Source organism: Contarinia nasturtii, unplaced genomic scaffold (genome assembly GCF_009176525.2).
Source record: "Contarinia nasturtii isolate CC-2019 unplaced genomic scaffold, AAFC_CNas_1.1 Cnas_scaffold_1240, whole genome shotgun sequence".
In the NCBI taxonomy this organism is placed as follows: Eukaryota; Metazoa; Arthropoda; class Insecta; order Diptera; family Cecidomyiidae; genus Contarinia; species Contarinia nasturtii.
This window is the reverse complement of record NW_022198581.1, coordinates 4,622,164-4,636,005: the sequence shown is the minus strand read 5'-3', so window position 1 is coordinate 4,636,005 and position 13,842 is coordinate 4,622,164. Positions and strand designations below refer to the sequence as shown.

The 13,842-nt window shown below is 33.5% G+C and overlaps 2 protein-coding genes across 11 annotated transcripts; one reads left to right on the top strand and one right to left on the bottom strand.

Annotated features, from left to right (window-relative positions):
- Positions 1-53: 53 nt before the first annotated feature.
- On the bottom strand, positions 54-1,449 carry LOC116345257 (group XIIA secretory phospholipase A2-like). The gene is made up of 3 exons (XM_031774477.1): positions 911-1,449; positions 508-805; positions 54-436 (listed from the first exon to the last, which is right to left on the bottom strand). The coding sequence occupies exons 1-3, from the start codon at positions 1,140-1,142 to the stop codon at positions 292-294; spliced, it is 675 nt and encodes a 224-aa protein (XP_031630337.1). The 5' UTR covers positions 1,143-1,449; the 3' UTR covers positions 54-291.
- A 582-nt stretch (positions 1,450-2,031) lies between these two features.
- On the top strand, positions 2,032-13,842 carry LOC116345034 (DENN domain-containing protein 5B). Of its 10 annotated transcripts, none has more exons than XM_031774047.1 (18): positions 2,032-2,048; positions 3,313-3,995; positions 6,150-6,430; positions 6,516-6,754; positions 6,922-7,211; positions 7,342-7,739; positions 7,981-8,609; positions 9,174-9,383; positions 10,779-10,980; positions 11,130-11,400; positions 11,506-11,541; positions 11,838-11,970; positions 12,066-12,316; positions 12,397-12,542; positions 12,613-12,731; positions 12,797-13,170; positions 13,268-13,499; positions 13,579-13,768. In XM_031774047.1, exons 2-18 carry the CDS (start codon positions 3,794-3,796, stop codon positions 13,766-13,768), a joined length of 4,203 nt encoding a protein of 1,400 aa, XP_031629907.1. In that variant the 5' UTR covers positions 2,032-2,048; positions 3,313-3,793. The 10 variants fall into 10 exon arrangements, with proteins under 10 accessions (XP_031629907.1, XP_031629903.1, XP_031629902.1 ...); XM_031774043.1 differs by lacking the exon at positions 2,032-2,048 and adding an exon at positions 2,059-3,085; XM_031774042.1 differs by lacking the exon at positions 2,032-2,048 and adding an exon at positions 2,059-3,085 and having other exon boundaries at positions 3,257-3,995.

Sequence of the window (13,842 nt, the reverse complement as noted above, 5' to 3'; positions counted from 1 at the left end):
TCGAAATTTGTGTAGTTAAATTGAACGCAAAACGAGAAATAAAAAACATAAACTCCGAACATGAATATTTTTTTTATTCAAATAAAATGGTAAACATTTTCGTGTTAATCAAGATCTTGATCTCAAATTTGATCAACCTGGTTTCCTTTGGACTAGTAAGCTGTCTTAAGGGGTCATGGGAGTCTTACTCTTAAATATTTCGTTAATCTCAGAGAGCCGCGGAACTATTTACAAAAAAAAAGTCTTCGTTGCCATATATTCGTCATTGGCATCGTTTAAAAAACTAAATCCCTATAAATCATTTCTCCATCCGGGCGACGGCGGTGCCTTATCTTTTGAATATTTTTGCCGATTTTTATTATAGTCTTTGTTTTTGAATTCTTTTTCGGATTTCGGTTTACAATAGCAGGCACGAGCCTGAGCATCCAGATAAGATCTGAAATCATTTGAAAAAAAAAAACATATTTAGTGGATAAGCGAAAAGATATATGAAGAAGTTGGTAGTACCTGCAACCAAGGGTGATAGTTCCAGTGAATAACATTTTGGCAGCGGCCTTACAACCTTTCGAAACAACCGTGCCAATGGTCGTTTTTTCATGTGTGTCACAATAATTATACAGACATCTCTTAAATTCTATATCACATAACTCTTTATCTTTGTTGCAGGTGTCGTAGCAAATGTCATGATCGTTACAACAATGTTCCATCTCAACGGCCGGCAAGTATTCTTTGTTAATGTTCAATCCCAACGAACCACAACCATTAGCTGATGGTGTGTACAATCTATTCTTAACCGGTGTCACGTCTGTAAATATATCAATTGAATGAATGGATTTTCTCAAACCAAAGTGGAAAATAAAAAAAATCTAAAAAACTTTGAGCTTATAAGGTAATCAAATCAGCGACTCACCTCCAGGACACTTAAAAATACAAGTTTCTTCAACAGCTGCATCGAATACCGAATGTACCGTCTGAAATTTGCGCGCAACATGTATTACATTCTTGAAAACATCGCCAAACACTGCTTCGGCCGCAATGATTGCGTCACGTAAATTATGGATTATATTTGAACCATAACCCGAATATGCGTAAGTCAAAAAGGTTAACGCATAAATAGCGATTCGCATATAGTTCACTTGCATGTTTATCGTCTTCAATGATCACCGCACTGATTCAATATTTATTTTGTCGATCGTTTTTAAACCGAATTGCTGTCTTTCGTTTCAATATGCACGGCTTATATCCACGTAATTATCTGAATTAAATCAACACGATTCACTTTATTTTATTTTAATTTTTGGGTGGCCAAAACAGTCTGTCTTATTTTTAAAAAGCTATTTATTTTGAGTCATATTTGAGTTTCGTTTTCTTTTTTCACACTCTTTCAGCAGTCGAATGACATTTCGACGCTAAAAACACGTAATTTTTTTTTTTAAATGACATTTGTCATACATTGAAGTACATTCTATTAGGGCGCAATATTTGAAGAATAATTTCAATGCCTTCGTTTTAAATATATTCTTTCTTAAAAACGTATCAGAAATTATTCTAGAACAAAAAAAAACACCAGAATAAATAAGTTGACCTCTTGCGAAGTTGGAACCAGAAGGCACATCATTTATTTAGTTATGAATACCTTTTTTGAATACACATTTTACGACGTGTGAGAGTGTTCTTTTCTATAAATTGTTATTCGCTTGTTATTTGACCATCAACGCCTCGTGATTGCAACATCAAAAACAAAATAATTTTTATAATTGAAATTTCATCATTTTTAATATGTGCAATAGTGGCAATTAAAAAGAAGAAAAATGTGTAATTCGATTGGTATGCAATAGATGTCGCTGTGTTTTAGGCTTGTCAATAGTGAAAAACAGAGACATTGACATATGTGTAGACAATTTGCAATGTCGTGCAAAGCTGTGCAATAAAACACAATCACAACGCAGTGATGAAAACTCTGTGTATATCGACTATTTGGGAAATCGAGTGAGCGACACGCAGACCAAAAAAACAATTCATTAGAATAGCTGTATTTGTCGCAGTTTGTATGTATTCAATTAGTGTGTGGTTTTTTGGTGTACTCTCTATATTGCTGTGCGTATTTTGGAACAACATCGATGGTGTCTGTCTCTGGACAAGTGTAACATCTGAATAAAGTGAAATTTTCTTCATTTCATCTCTTCTACACGGGTTTTTTGCTCGGCTTACTTTTACCAACAATATAGTTTATTGAGCAAGGCTCAAGCAGTAGCAACTTAAAGCGCACACAACTACTCAAATCGTGCAAATAAACATTGAAAACAACACAATTTTTCTATGCCTTTTTTGCTCTTCTTATTTAAACATTTTTTTTTACAAAACTACAAAAAAAGAAAATTCGGCTAAATGCTAAAAATTGGACGGAGCAGCTGAGTGTTTGCATTAAACAATAAAGAATTTTTACTTAAATCGTCGAAAAAAGTGCTTAGTGTTTTAACTAAATCAGAGAAGAAATAAAAGAGACTTTGTGATTTAATTCAATGAGATTCAATGATAAATGACATCTATCAAATTAAAAGAGAGCAAAGACAGTAAACACAATAAAGACAAATAGAAACTCAATAGTTGGCATGATAGCTCTTAAAATTGAAATGAGGAAGAGACAAAATATGCGAAATGTGTTTGAATTTCTGTTTTATTTTTTTAAATAATTAAAATACATATTTAACATTGACAAATAAATTTGGTTCCGTAAAATGAAAGCGTACATAATATACAGAGCATTTGTTTTGATTCAAACACACAACACAAACAAAAACCATATACACACGCCAAAAGGAGTTAAAAAATGAAATCAAATGTGTGATTTGGCTACTGATTTTTTTACATTTTATGACGAGTGTTTTATGATCAAACATTTATATGTTTGCTAAAAGCAATATATTGTGTGCAAAAGAGATTCATACTCCCATTTCAATAAAAACCAAAACAAAAAAAGTGTCTATATCCCGATTTGGTTCGTGTTGTATTTGTCGCATGAGTAAATCTGATAAAATATTACTATCACACCAACCAGAGACAAGAACGATCAAAGATAGAACGAGTCAGAAAAGCACACATAGAAAGAGATAGAGCGTATGTGGTTCAGAAGTACCTGCAAAAATCGCTGTAGCGACCCAAAAATCAACCGTGCATATTCAGTGTAATGTTGATGTGCTCCAAAACACTTGTGATCTTTTGATGTTTATTGTGTTCTATTTTGCTATTTTCAAAGGCTGTGCAATGTTTTTGGAGTAGGAAATACAAAACAAAAATATATATATTATCTAGCATTAATCCAAACCCAAACAAAACAAAAAGTGCAGTGACAATATCCGAATACGATTGAATGTGATGTGCAAAAAAAGCTATATACTAATGACCGGAACAATGACATCGTGGAAAATGTGTTACTTGCACCGTGCTCACTTTGAATGAATGAAATCGGCCTAGGCCAGAGAAAAGCAAAACTCATTATTAATTATGCTCGCATAACGCCACAAAGGCAAATCGTCTTTTTTTTCATTCGTTCATTTCGGTGTCGTTAAACACGCAATTTCGCTCAGATTAAAGCAGTTTGCGTGCAAGTGTGTCGTTCGAATTTTTTGTTTTTGATTTTCTTCTGTGTCTTCTTCTTTTATATTGGATCGACAATCAAAACGGATTGATTTTCAAAGCAAACATCTAACGGAAGATAATAAAAAAGGGGAAAATTCGCCCAAAAAAAGAGAAACAACACAAATTGAAATCGCACTGTAAATAGTAGAAAAAAATGGGCGAGAATGGTCAAAATGACAATACCAAATACAATGAAAACGCCGAAACGGGTTCATCATCGGTAAAAAATCAACAACAACAACAACAAACACAGTCACAACAGCAACGACAACAAACCACAACCAATCGCTTTGCTGATTATTTTGTTATCTGCGGCTTAGATCAAGATACAGGCCTTGAACCTGACCGATTTGCTGGTACGTATTTTTACATATAGCATCACTTCACACCATGTCGATATAACACTTTATTTTTTTTTTATGTCAATTCACATCTGCGCAATTGATATTCGATTGAGCGCATGAAAACATGAATTTGCTGCATATTCAGTATAACAAAGTGTCGAACACATTCCCCGCCATTAAATCATTTGTTATTAATATTAATTACACTGTTGCGCACACTTTCGCTATACGTCATAATTGTGCGCGAAAAAAAGAGTTTAAATAAAATGTGTATGGCTTCGCTTCGCTTTTGCATCAATCACAGTAAAAAAAATACTCATTCAATTCAAAGTGCTCAATTATACTTTGTAAAAAAAGAGAAAAAAAACAGGAGAAGAGAAAAACGGTCGAATAAATGTTCGTTTTACGTATCAATTACCAATTCACACTTTTAAATGAAATTTCATTTACTTTTAACATATCTTTTTCAACGGCGAGGAATTACAGATTAAAATTTAAATACATAAACTGTTCGCCGAGATTTTTTTTGGAACACAAAGTTGTAATTTTTGTTTCCCTTTCCCTTGGTCGGCATTTCTTTCTTCGAAAGTACAATGACCATTTGCATTTATCATAAATAAATGATTAAGTATGCGCTTATCAAAGAGAAAAAGTTCGCATTTAATCATCGACAGCCATTGAACACGTCCGAATCGAATTCATTCATTTGCATCCGCATACAAATGGCGGCTATCTTTAATGTTTTGCACCAGTTTATTTTTGCCATTCATTCCAATTTTGTTGAATGGCGTGCGAAAACCGATTCAATCAAATGCATCACACAAAAAATAAACCTAACAAATCATTTTAGGATTCCTATTAAAATATTAATTTGTAAGGTTTCCTTCTAATATGGCAACATTTTATTAGGAAACCTTTAAATAATAAAACATGTTTTGTTTCAACACAGTGAGGTTGGATTTGACGTTTAAGCGCGCCAATTTATTAGGATTCCTGTTAAAATATTGCGATTTTATAAGGAAACCTAACAAATTCATTTTTTAATAGGAATTCTAAAATAATTTGTGGGGTTTATCTCTTGTGTGATGAATTGGCAACTAATTAATTCGCCTATCAAACATATCCGCTTCGATGGATATCATTATATATTTGTCAGAAGATCGACAATACATTCCAAAAAAATATGTTCATTGCCATTTTAAAATTGCATGGTTTTTTAATCGATTTTTCGTACAATTCAAATATTTGATCGATTAACGCATTTAATGCGAATTTTATAATGATACTGACAATCGTATTATTTACAGTAGCAACCATTATTTTACCTCTACTATTCAGAATAGTCTATTCAAGCAAACAACATATTGCACAATTGTTTTTGGTTTTTGGTTTTTTAAGTTCAAAAACATAGGGTTCATTAACACCAGCTATTACTCAAACGCTAGTTAACCGCTAGTCACAAACATGTAATTTCATTCGAAACAAAGAAAAAACAACCACACAATTCATGTAATTCATCATAAATTAAACACCATTTAAGACCAGTTTATGCTTTACAAAGACTTGCCGAAACTCTCATAATTATTCTATTTCCCAACAACATTTCAACACTTTAGATTTGTGAGCAAAAATATCTTCTGAGAAATCTCCAAAATTCTCTTTTTAGAATTTAATCTACCAGTGTTGGTACAGAGTTTGTGGTCAAATCATAGAACGGAAAGCGAAATGTTGATAACAAAAAGTGAAATTATGTAAAGATGATTGTATCAAAATTAAATAAACTTTCACGAACAAAGGAAACGGTGTCATAAACTTTTTATGGCTGAAACAAAAATTTCCTCAATTGATAACATTGTTATTCTAAGTACAGTCGCAAGGGACTGTTTGTGCAACCAATGCATTTTCTACAAAACCAATTCAATGATTCAGACGATTCACTTTGAACATTCCGACGAACATTGTATCATTTGTTTATTTTTGGTTTGAGTCATATTTTAACAAATAAATAATTCTGTTGTTTCAAACGAAAAATCTCAATTTGCTATCAGATGATTTTGTGTAAATTTTACAGCGCACTGAACTGGCTACATATTTTCAAATTTTATTATTTTGGTAGATAAGTAAAAGAAATTGGATAAATTGTGTTTCGTTATATTTGTTTGGCAGGCGATAGTCTTCATTGTCCCCCATTGGATCGAGCTTATAAGAGTAAACCGTTGGCACATTATCCGGAGCATGTATCATGGAATCCATTCGATTCGCACGGCATTTGTATGTTGTCATTGCCTCAAGGTTTACGATTTCGCACACAAAAACATTCAATCGAACCACATTTTCATTCGTTTGCTACGACTCGTGAGGACGGCAAACGATGCCATGGATTCAGTTTGATATTTTACGAAGAAATTCGAAATCAGGATATTTGCGATGCAATGCATACGCTTCAGGTTAGTAGAAAATAGCAAAATTGCTGGCTAATTAGTTAATTAGGCCATTTCAAGAGTGATTAATACAAATTTTCCATCCATTTAGTCGATGTTCATGACAGAGCTCTCGAATGGACAGTCGTCGCCCGGTCTGCAACGCGTAAAAGATAGCCCGATATCTCGGTCATTACCGCGTCACTTTAAATTGGCAGCAAATACGCCCGCGTCAGCGGTGAGTTATTACAAAATCAACAAGGATAAATTGTACGTGGCAAAAAGTATATCGTTGGTATGCCAGGTGGCCTACGCCCATGTGGCTGAGATATTCTTAACCAATTTATATAAGTAAGTGTGTAAAGCAAACAAAAAAAAAACACGAGCGTTGGCATTGAAATCGAAAACCAAATAAACACTGAAATTAGTCGTCTAATTCGATTTTTGCGCTCGAAACATTAGTTTTGCGTCGAAAATATTTACGCATTTTTTTTCTTCGTTTTATTCCATTTACATAGATGTCTTCCTCGTCAGCCGGGCCCAAGTTTGAGCCTTGAGAGTTATGTGTATAACATTTTATATGAAGTCATAATTCCAGAACCGGGTCGTTCGATTCGAATCTATTTACCACCCGATGAACCTCATTTACCTCCAATACCTACAATTCTACAGCGACCTGGCCTCTCCGATGAATTACCTCTTATGGACTTTCCAATTCGTTTGCTATTTACGTACATCGGTGTTGAATGCGTGATACAGCTCTTCACTTGCGTTTTACTTGAAAGTCAAGTGCTACTTCGATCATCTGGTATAAATATATACGTTTTTTTTTTGCAAATTTCTTCTTTCATTTATACGCTCAATTAATCACGCTAATTATTTATTACAATTTCTCACTCACAATGTGTGTTTTTTTGCGCACAATTTTTTATTTGTAGATTATCAGAAGCTGATGATTGTTGGTGAGTGCATAACGGCGCTACTGTTTCCATTTGTTTGGCCGCATGTTTATGCACCGATACTTCCAGTGGCGTTACACCATTTTCTCGATGCGCCCGTTCCATTTGTAATGGGTTTGCATGCCGATTCGGAAAGTTACTTAAAAATTGGCAACGAAGCCACACTTTGTTGTGTTGATATCGATAAAAAGACTATACAATTACCTGAAGAATTGCCGCTATTTCCACATCGCAGTGATTTTATTGCCGAAATTTCGGCTATTTTGGATAAATTCAATGTTAATTATCGTGATAAAAGTGTTCGCGATGTGGTACAGTCAATGTCAAGCCAATCGACCACAAATAGTTCCATTGCATCGAACATTTTTTCGTCAAGGGTAAAAGAAATTGATTATTTTTTTTTATTGCTCTGCTCAATTGCCAACTATTTTTCTTTCAAGAGTTTCTTTTCATTTCAATCAATTTCACTTTCAATGAGCTAATTTTCATAAGAGCTCTTTTTTTGCTCTTGAATTTCTTTTCAATGTGCTCTTAATAATTCTGTTCACATTTTTTTATTGGTCATCAAAAATGAAATGTGCCATTAAAACTTTTTATTTCTTTCATTTTTTCCTCTAGCGCAACGATGATGTGATGACATCGAGTTGTACGCTACCATCTGGAATGCATGCGAGGCGAAAGTTATCGTTGCATGACACATTTGATTGGGATCGTCCATCGTCGCCAAATGCATTAGATGGACAAACACAACCATTGTTGGCTCCAGCATCCGATCGAATTACCCAAAAACCACCACTGAACAATGCAGCATTACCGCCACGAATTGGTGATATTGTACGACGTAGCGGCGTTACAATGGATGAAATTGATTGCAGCAATGATGTTATGCCAGCGAAACGAAGAGGACCATTGTCACAGCATGAACGTTATTGCGAAGACCTTCGATTGAACAATTCAGTTCGCGAAATTTTTTTAAATCGTTTCGTTCAAATGTTTGCCACTTATGAACATTTTGTCATTTGGCCAAATCAAGATAAAAATGAATGGCTTACAAATCGTGAATCGCTACAAAATTTTGATAAGGCATCATTTTTATCCGATCAACAACAACATCATCGACCATTCTTGAGCCGATTTCTTGAGAGTCAAATGTTTGCCACGCTCATCGACAATAAAATTATGGCCATGTGGGACAGTGACATCGATTCGAACTTGAAACTATTCGATAGCCGCATTAAAATACTCAAGTTTGTATAAATTACATGAAAATCGCAATTTTGGTTGCTCATTTCAATTTTAAATTCAATTAGCACAGTTTGGATTCTATTTTAAAATGGCATTTATGATTTTTGTTGTACTTCGCAATGGAGAAATTAGCATTTCGATCCATTTTTTTCCAATTCGATTCAACATTTAACTTTGATATTAAATCACACATTGACTTTATATGTAGCGCGTGAATCCATTTCAATTCATTCGATTCCGATTCATGCATAAGCATTGAATAAATTTGGCAAGCTCTTTGGAACTTGGTCAATTTTCTATACTTTTTTCTATGAATTTCACTGAAATTCGTATTGATCAAAAATGACAAAAATTAAATTACAAATCGAATTTATAAATAAAACATGGCCTGAAAACGGAATCAAGCCACAGTGGAAGCCAACAAAAAATAAAATTAATCTCAATTATTCGCATCTTTGCCAAATCGAAGTATACAAAATGAAAATTAAGCCATTTTATAAAATAGAATTCATTTCGCTGAATATCAATATAACTAAATTATCTTTTTTTACTTCGTCAAATTGTAGAAAACGTCACGGTGGCGAAAATATGATTCGTTCAGCAAACTATGAACCATGCATTTTGGCGCGTGAAACGCAGCGATTTTTAGATAAACGATTGAACAATGTTGATATGGAGGTGTCTGCTCCAAGTGAAATACTGCCAAATCGTCCGGCATATTTCCGTAGTTTTCCGACATTGGAAAAGTCGGTGTTGAGTCAGGAGTCGGCATCGAGGTAGTGTAGTTGAATCGAAATACAAACAAAAAAACACACACACATTCACATTCCAAACACCACATTCGATTGTAAAGTGCAACATCTTGGATTTTAAAGGCATTCACTCAGACTATAACTTAAATATGGAATCTTTGTTGAACCTATGATTATTATTATGATTTTTTTTTCTCTTTTTTGCATTTTTCTTATAAAAAAACAACAAACATTCTCTGTTTTTTTAGAATTGCTTTCTTAATTGGTTTTTCTATTTCATAATTTATTGCTAAGTGTTCACTTTATTAAATCCCTTTTTTTGTAGTATTTATACAAACCACAATTTTTCGTGCAAAATCAAGCGAATTCGTTCAATTGTTATTGTTAGTTTAACTTGAAAAATCTGATTTTATGTATATTTTGAAAAGAATTTTGTTTTTAGTGATATATAGATTTTGTTTCTCTTTATTTGACATTTATTTGCTGCGATGATAACTCATTTATATTTGCTATTTCATTTGCATGAATCGAAAAAGAAAACAAGCATGGTGATGTTTTGTGATTGAATTAGATATATTTTTTCACTCGATATTATAATTCGCAATAATAATTCAATGGAAATCAATTTTAGGCTATTTAGAACTGATCAAATCAAAAGCAATTTAAATACTACTAATTATGAAGAGCATTCAAGACAGGAAAAAACTCACACACAAAAAAAAAAAAACATAAAAATACGGAACATTTTGAATCTCTTGCTTTCATTTTTTACACACGCTCACACACATGCATGGGAAATGAAATAGAGCTGTGCATGCAAATTGTTAGAAATGAAAAACTCTGTATGTGTGCGCGTGTGTGTGTGACAAAAGCAAACAAATAAAAACAAACAAATGCATGAAAATATAAACAGTCCGAACAAAATTTATATGATTCACCCGCAACAACTGATAACAAAGCATGACATCAATAACAAAAATTTAAGTTTTTTTCTGTTTTGTTCAATAAAGGCTTCCATTTTTTATTAAATTTAATTTTATCGTATTTTAGATAGAAACGAAATTGTTTTTAATTTAATTATTGGATTAAACTGAAAAACATTTTTTCTATACACTAAAAAAAACAATCAATTTTATTTGATTATTTTATATATTTTATTACATATTGCAAGTTTCTTTTTTTTCATTTGTTTATTATTATTTATTTGAACGCCTGTTGTCTTGTGTATATTTTGTTTTGTGTAAATATTTTCAAAAATTCATTTCATTTTCGTATGATTCAGCAAGAAAAAAAATTCTATATCCGTAGACACACTGTAATGCAATCGAATATCCAAAATATTTGAAGAAAAAACAAAAGTGTTTTTTATGTCGGTCACTTTTAAAATGTTTTACATTTTCATAAATTTCCAATGAATAGAGGCAACAGTTTGCGCCGTTTTAAAAATGGTTCAAAATGGCGCACCAGAGAGATATCAATCGATGGAAAACCGCCGACATTCAGTTCAAGCAGTGCAGCTGCCGCCGCAGCAAATCGAAATTCAGCAAATCTCGCAACTACCGAACTGAGTCCCGCACTTTTGGCACAAGCCAATTGGACATTTGTTGAAAAATTATTAAAAGTTAGTGGTTTTTTTCTCTCTCTCTCTCACTTTCGCACATTCTGTTCCTTTCAACTTCAGACTGAAAATAATTTTTGATTTTATTCGCATGTGAATTTGTGTTTTTTGCTGAATATTTCTTTTTATCATGGCCTATACTTGCTTATTAGGATTGTAAGAGTAAAACGAAACGAATGTTACTGGAGAAAATGGGCACCGAAGCGATTGCACTTGGTCTAAGTGGCGAAGTGTCTGTGATCGGTGTGGAAGAGAATACAATGATTGCGTCGTTGTGTGATTTATTGGAAAAAGTTTGGTCACATGGTTTAACAAATAAACAAGGCAAATCAGCACTTTGGTCTCATCTTCAATCATATTTAGATTCTCATGATGATAGTAGCCATCCACCGAAAGATATTGATACCACTTTTCTTACGCCAGGTAATTCATCAAAAACTAACCGCATTTAATAAATGAAAAATACAATTTGTAAATAAAATTTCTATTCACGCTGCGTCTTCAACAACTTCTTCAAATGGAATTTAGCTGTCGCCTGGAGTGCGATGCGGAAACGAATGGATTGTACGTGTAACCATTTATTGAGAGTGATTTAATGGAGTGTTTTGGTTCTTGTTTTTTTTTTCTTTCGTTTAATTCAATTCATTTTCAATATATTGAAAGCTTCATCAGAAGCTTTCTGTTTCTGGTTAATGTATTTACTAAAAGCACCTTTTATTATCTCTCACCTGTATTGATTTTGTGTGTGATTTTTTATGACTTAAGTGGAGATGGATTGATTATTTTTCGATTTTGATTTATAAGGTGTGTTTGATAAAGCACGATTTTTTTTTGATTGTATGTCATTTTACCATTGATAGATTTATCGTCACTGGCCATTGAGAATGAATCACCACGTAGTCCAACTAGAGGTAGATCGAAATCACGTGATAGAAAAGATTCAACACCTGATCAACTTCGTACATTGCCAGAATCATTAGAATTTGACATCAAGTGAGCAACATTTTAATGAGCACTTTTTTTTTCAGTATTTAAATGTTTTTGAAGAGAGAAAATTAACAAAATCGTCCCCTTTTGAACTTTCTCAGAAATATTCTTGCCATGACCGATATCAAGACGCATATTGGTTATGCACGAGCATGGGTTAGATTGGCATTGGAGAAAAAATTGTTATCAAAGCACTTCAGAACACTGTTATCCGATACCGCACTGCTTCGAAATCTTTACAAACGCAACGCATTTGTTCGTTGTGAAGAAGAAAAGGAGCAATTTCTTTATCATTTACTTACATTAAATGCCGTCGATTATTTTTGCTTCACCAATACTTATCCAACCACAAGTATGTACAAATATACGGAATCGATTCGATTGTAGAGAAAATGTTTGATTAAACCTATATATCTTCATTTTTTTGTGCAGAGTTACCGTATCGAGTTGTGATATTTCCATCGAAAAAATATGGGCCAGTAACAACAACTGCTAACGTATGGGTGGCGATATCGGGTACATTGTGCGAAACTCAACAAGTGACCATTCCACGCAGTTCTCTTGAATTTGTTTTTCATGTGAGTACCTTCATCGCCCAATTCAAAGAAACTGCAAAATAATATCACTTCATTCGCATTCACTTTACAGCATAAGAATTTAGGTATATTAACAACCCTTCGCATCGGTCATGATAACTCTGGTCCATCGCCTAAATGGATGGTTGAACATATACTTGTTCGAAACGAAGTCACCGGCCATACCTACAAGTGAGTATTTAAAATTGAAAATATCTAGCGGAAACGATAAAAAAAATCACTTGATTTTAAATTAGATTCGCTTGTGGTCGATGGTTGGGTCGTGGCGTTGATGACGGTTCAACTGAGCGATTATTAGTAGGTCAATTGGTACCACGGACGGTTGATAGTGAAGAATTAGTTGAAGTTTGCCGAACGCCACCGCGATCGGTTAGTCCGAGCGTACATCGACCGGAAATTCGACCATCTGATATTCAACATATGCTTGGCGATTGTGTCAATGCAATTGTTAAATGGCATTATAGACCAAATCGTGAAAGAGACACCAGTTCATTGACAAACTTATTATGCGGCGAAGATGGTTTAGTAAAATGCATGGAAAGTGCATTTTTATATGGATTCAAATCACAGCGATTATTTGGACGAAACTTTTATATTTGGGATTTTCTTGGTGAGTGTTTTTAAATTTTGAATTGAATCTTATTTTCTTTTTTGAAAAATTGTGTAAATTGGCGGCAATTAAACATTTCATTAAATTCAAATTACAGTTAAAGTGAAAGAACAATTCGAATTGAATTTGGTGGAAGAAGCATTGTCAACCGAAAATTCTAGTCCTGAATCTCCACATTCGCCTGCGCCAGCGCAAATGACACCGGCTGTTCGTCAAGAATTAACAGCAATTTGGAGATGTTATAACCACTTAATGGATGAAATCAACAATGTCACACAGTCGCTGGGAAAAGATGGCAAATTTCAACTATTCATTTGTCTTAGCTTAAGGTAAATGCCATAATTTCAATGTCAAACCGATCAATTCAATCGATTTAGATCACATAATATTCATCATTTTTTGTTGCAGAGAACATTTGCTGTATCGCATGCTTCAACCAATTGCAGCTACTCAAGTAACTCAGGAAATGTACGAAGACCAAAGTTTTATGAGACGAAAAGGCCTATTGACCTTTTTACGACAAATACTCGAACCGTTGGACGAGTTTCACATTGTTTTGGAAAACTCTCTGACGCAGGGAATTGCATCGCAGTGTTAAACAAAAACCATATACAATACATATAGATATATAGTCAATTCCAACACAAAATAAAAATGAAACCAAATACTCAA

Excerpts from the sequence above, each read along its gene's own strand:
- LOC116345034 (XM_031774041.1), top strand. The coding sequence starts at position 3,794 with ATGGGCGAGAATGGTCAAAATGACAATACCAAATACAATGAAAACGCC. Across the intron at positions 6,755-6,921 it reads TTCTTAACCAATTTATATAA|ATGTCTTCCTCGTCAGCCGG; the intron begins GTAAGTGTGTAA and ends CCATTTACATAG. Across the intron at positions 13,171-13,267 it reads TTATATTTGGGATTTTCTTG|TTAAAGTGAAAGAACAATTC; the intron begins GTGAGTGTTTTT and ends TTCAAATTACAG.
- LOC116345257 (XM_031774477.1), bottom strand. The coding sequence starts at position 1,142 with ATGCAAGTGAACTATATGCGAATCGCTATTTATGCGTTAACCTTTTTG. Across the intron at positions 806-910 it reads TATTTTTAAGTGTCCTGGAG|ACGTGACACCGGTTAAGAAT; the intron begins GTGAGTCGCTGA and ends ATATATTTACAG. Across the intron at positions 437-507 it reads ACTATCACCCTTGGTTGCAG|ATCTTATCTGGATGCTCAGG; the intron begins GTACTACCAACT and ends AAATGATTTCAG.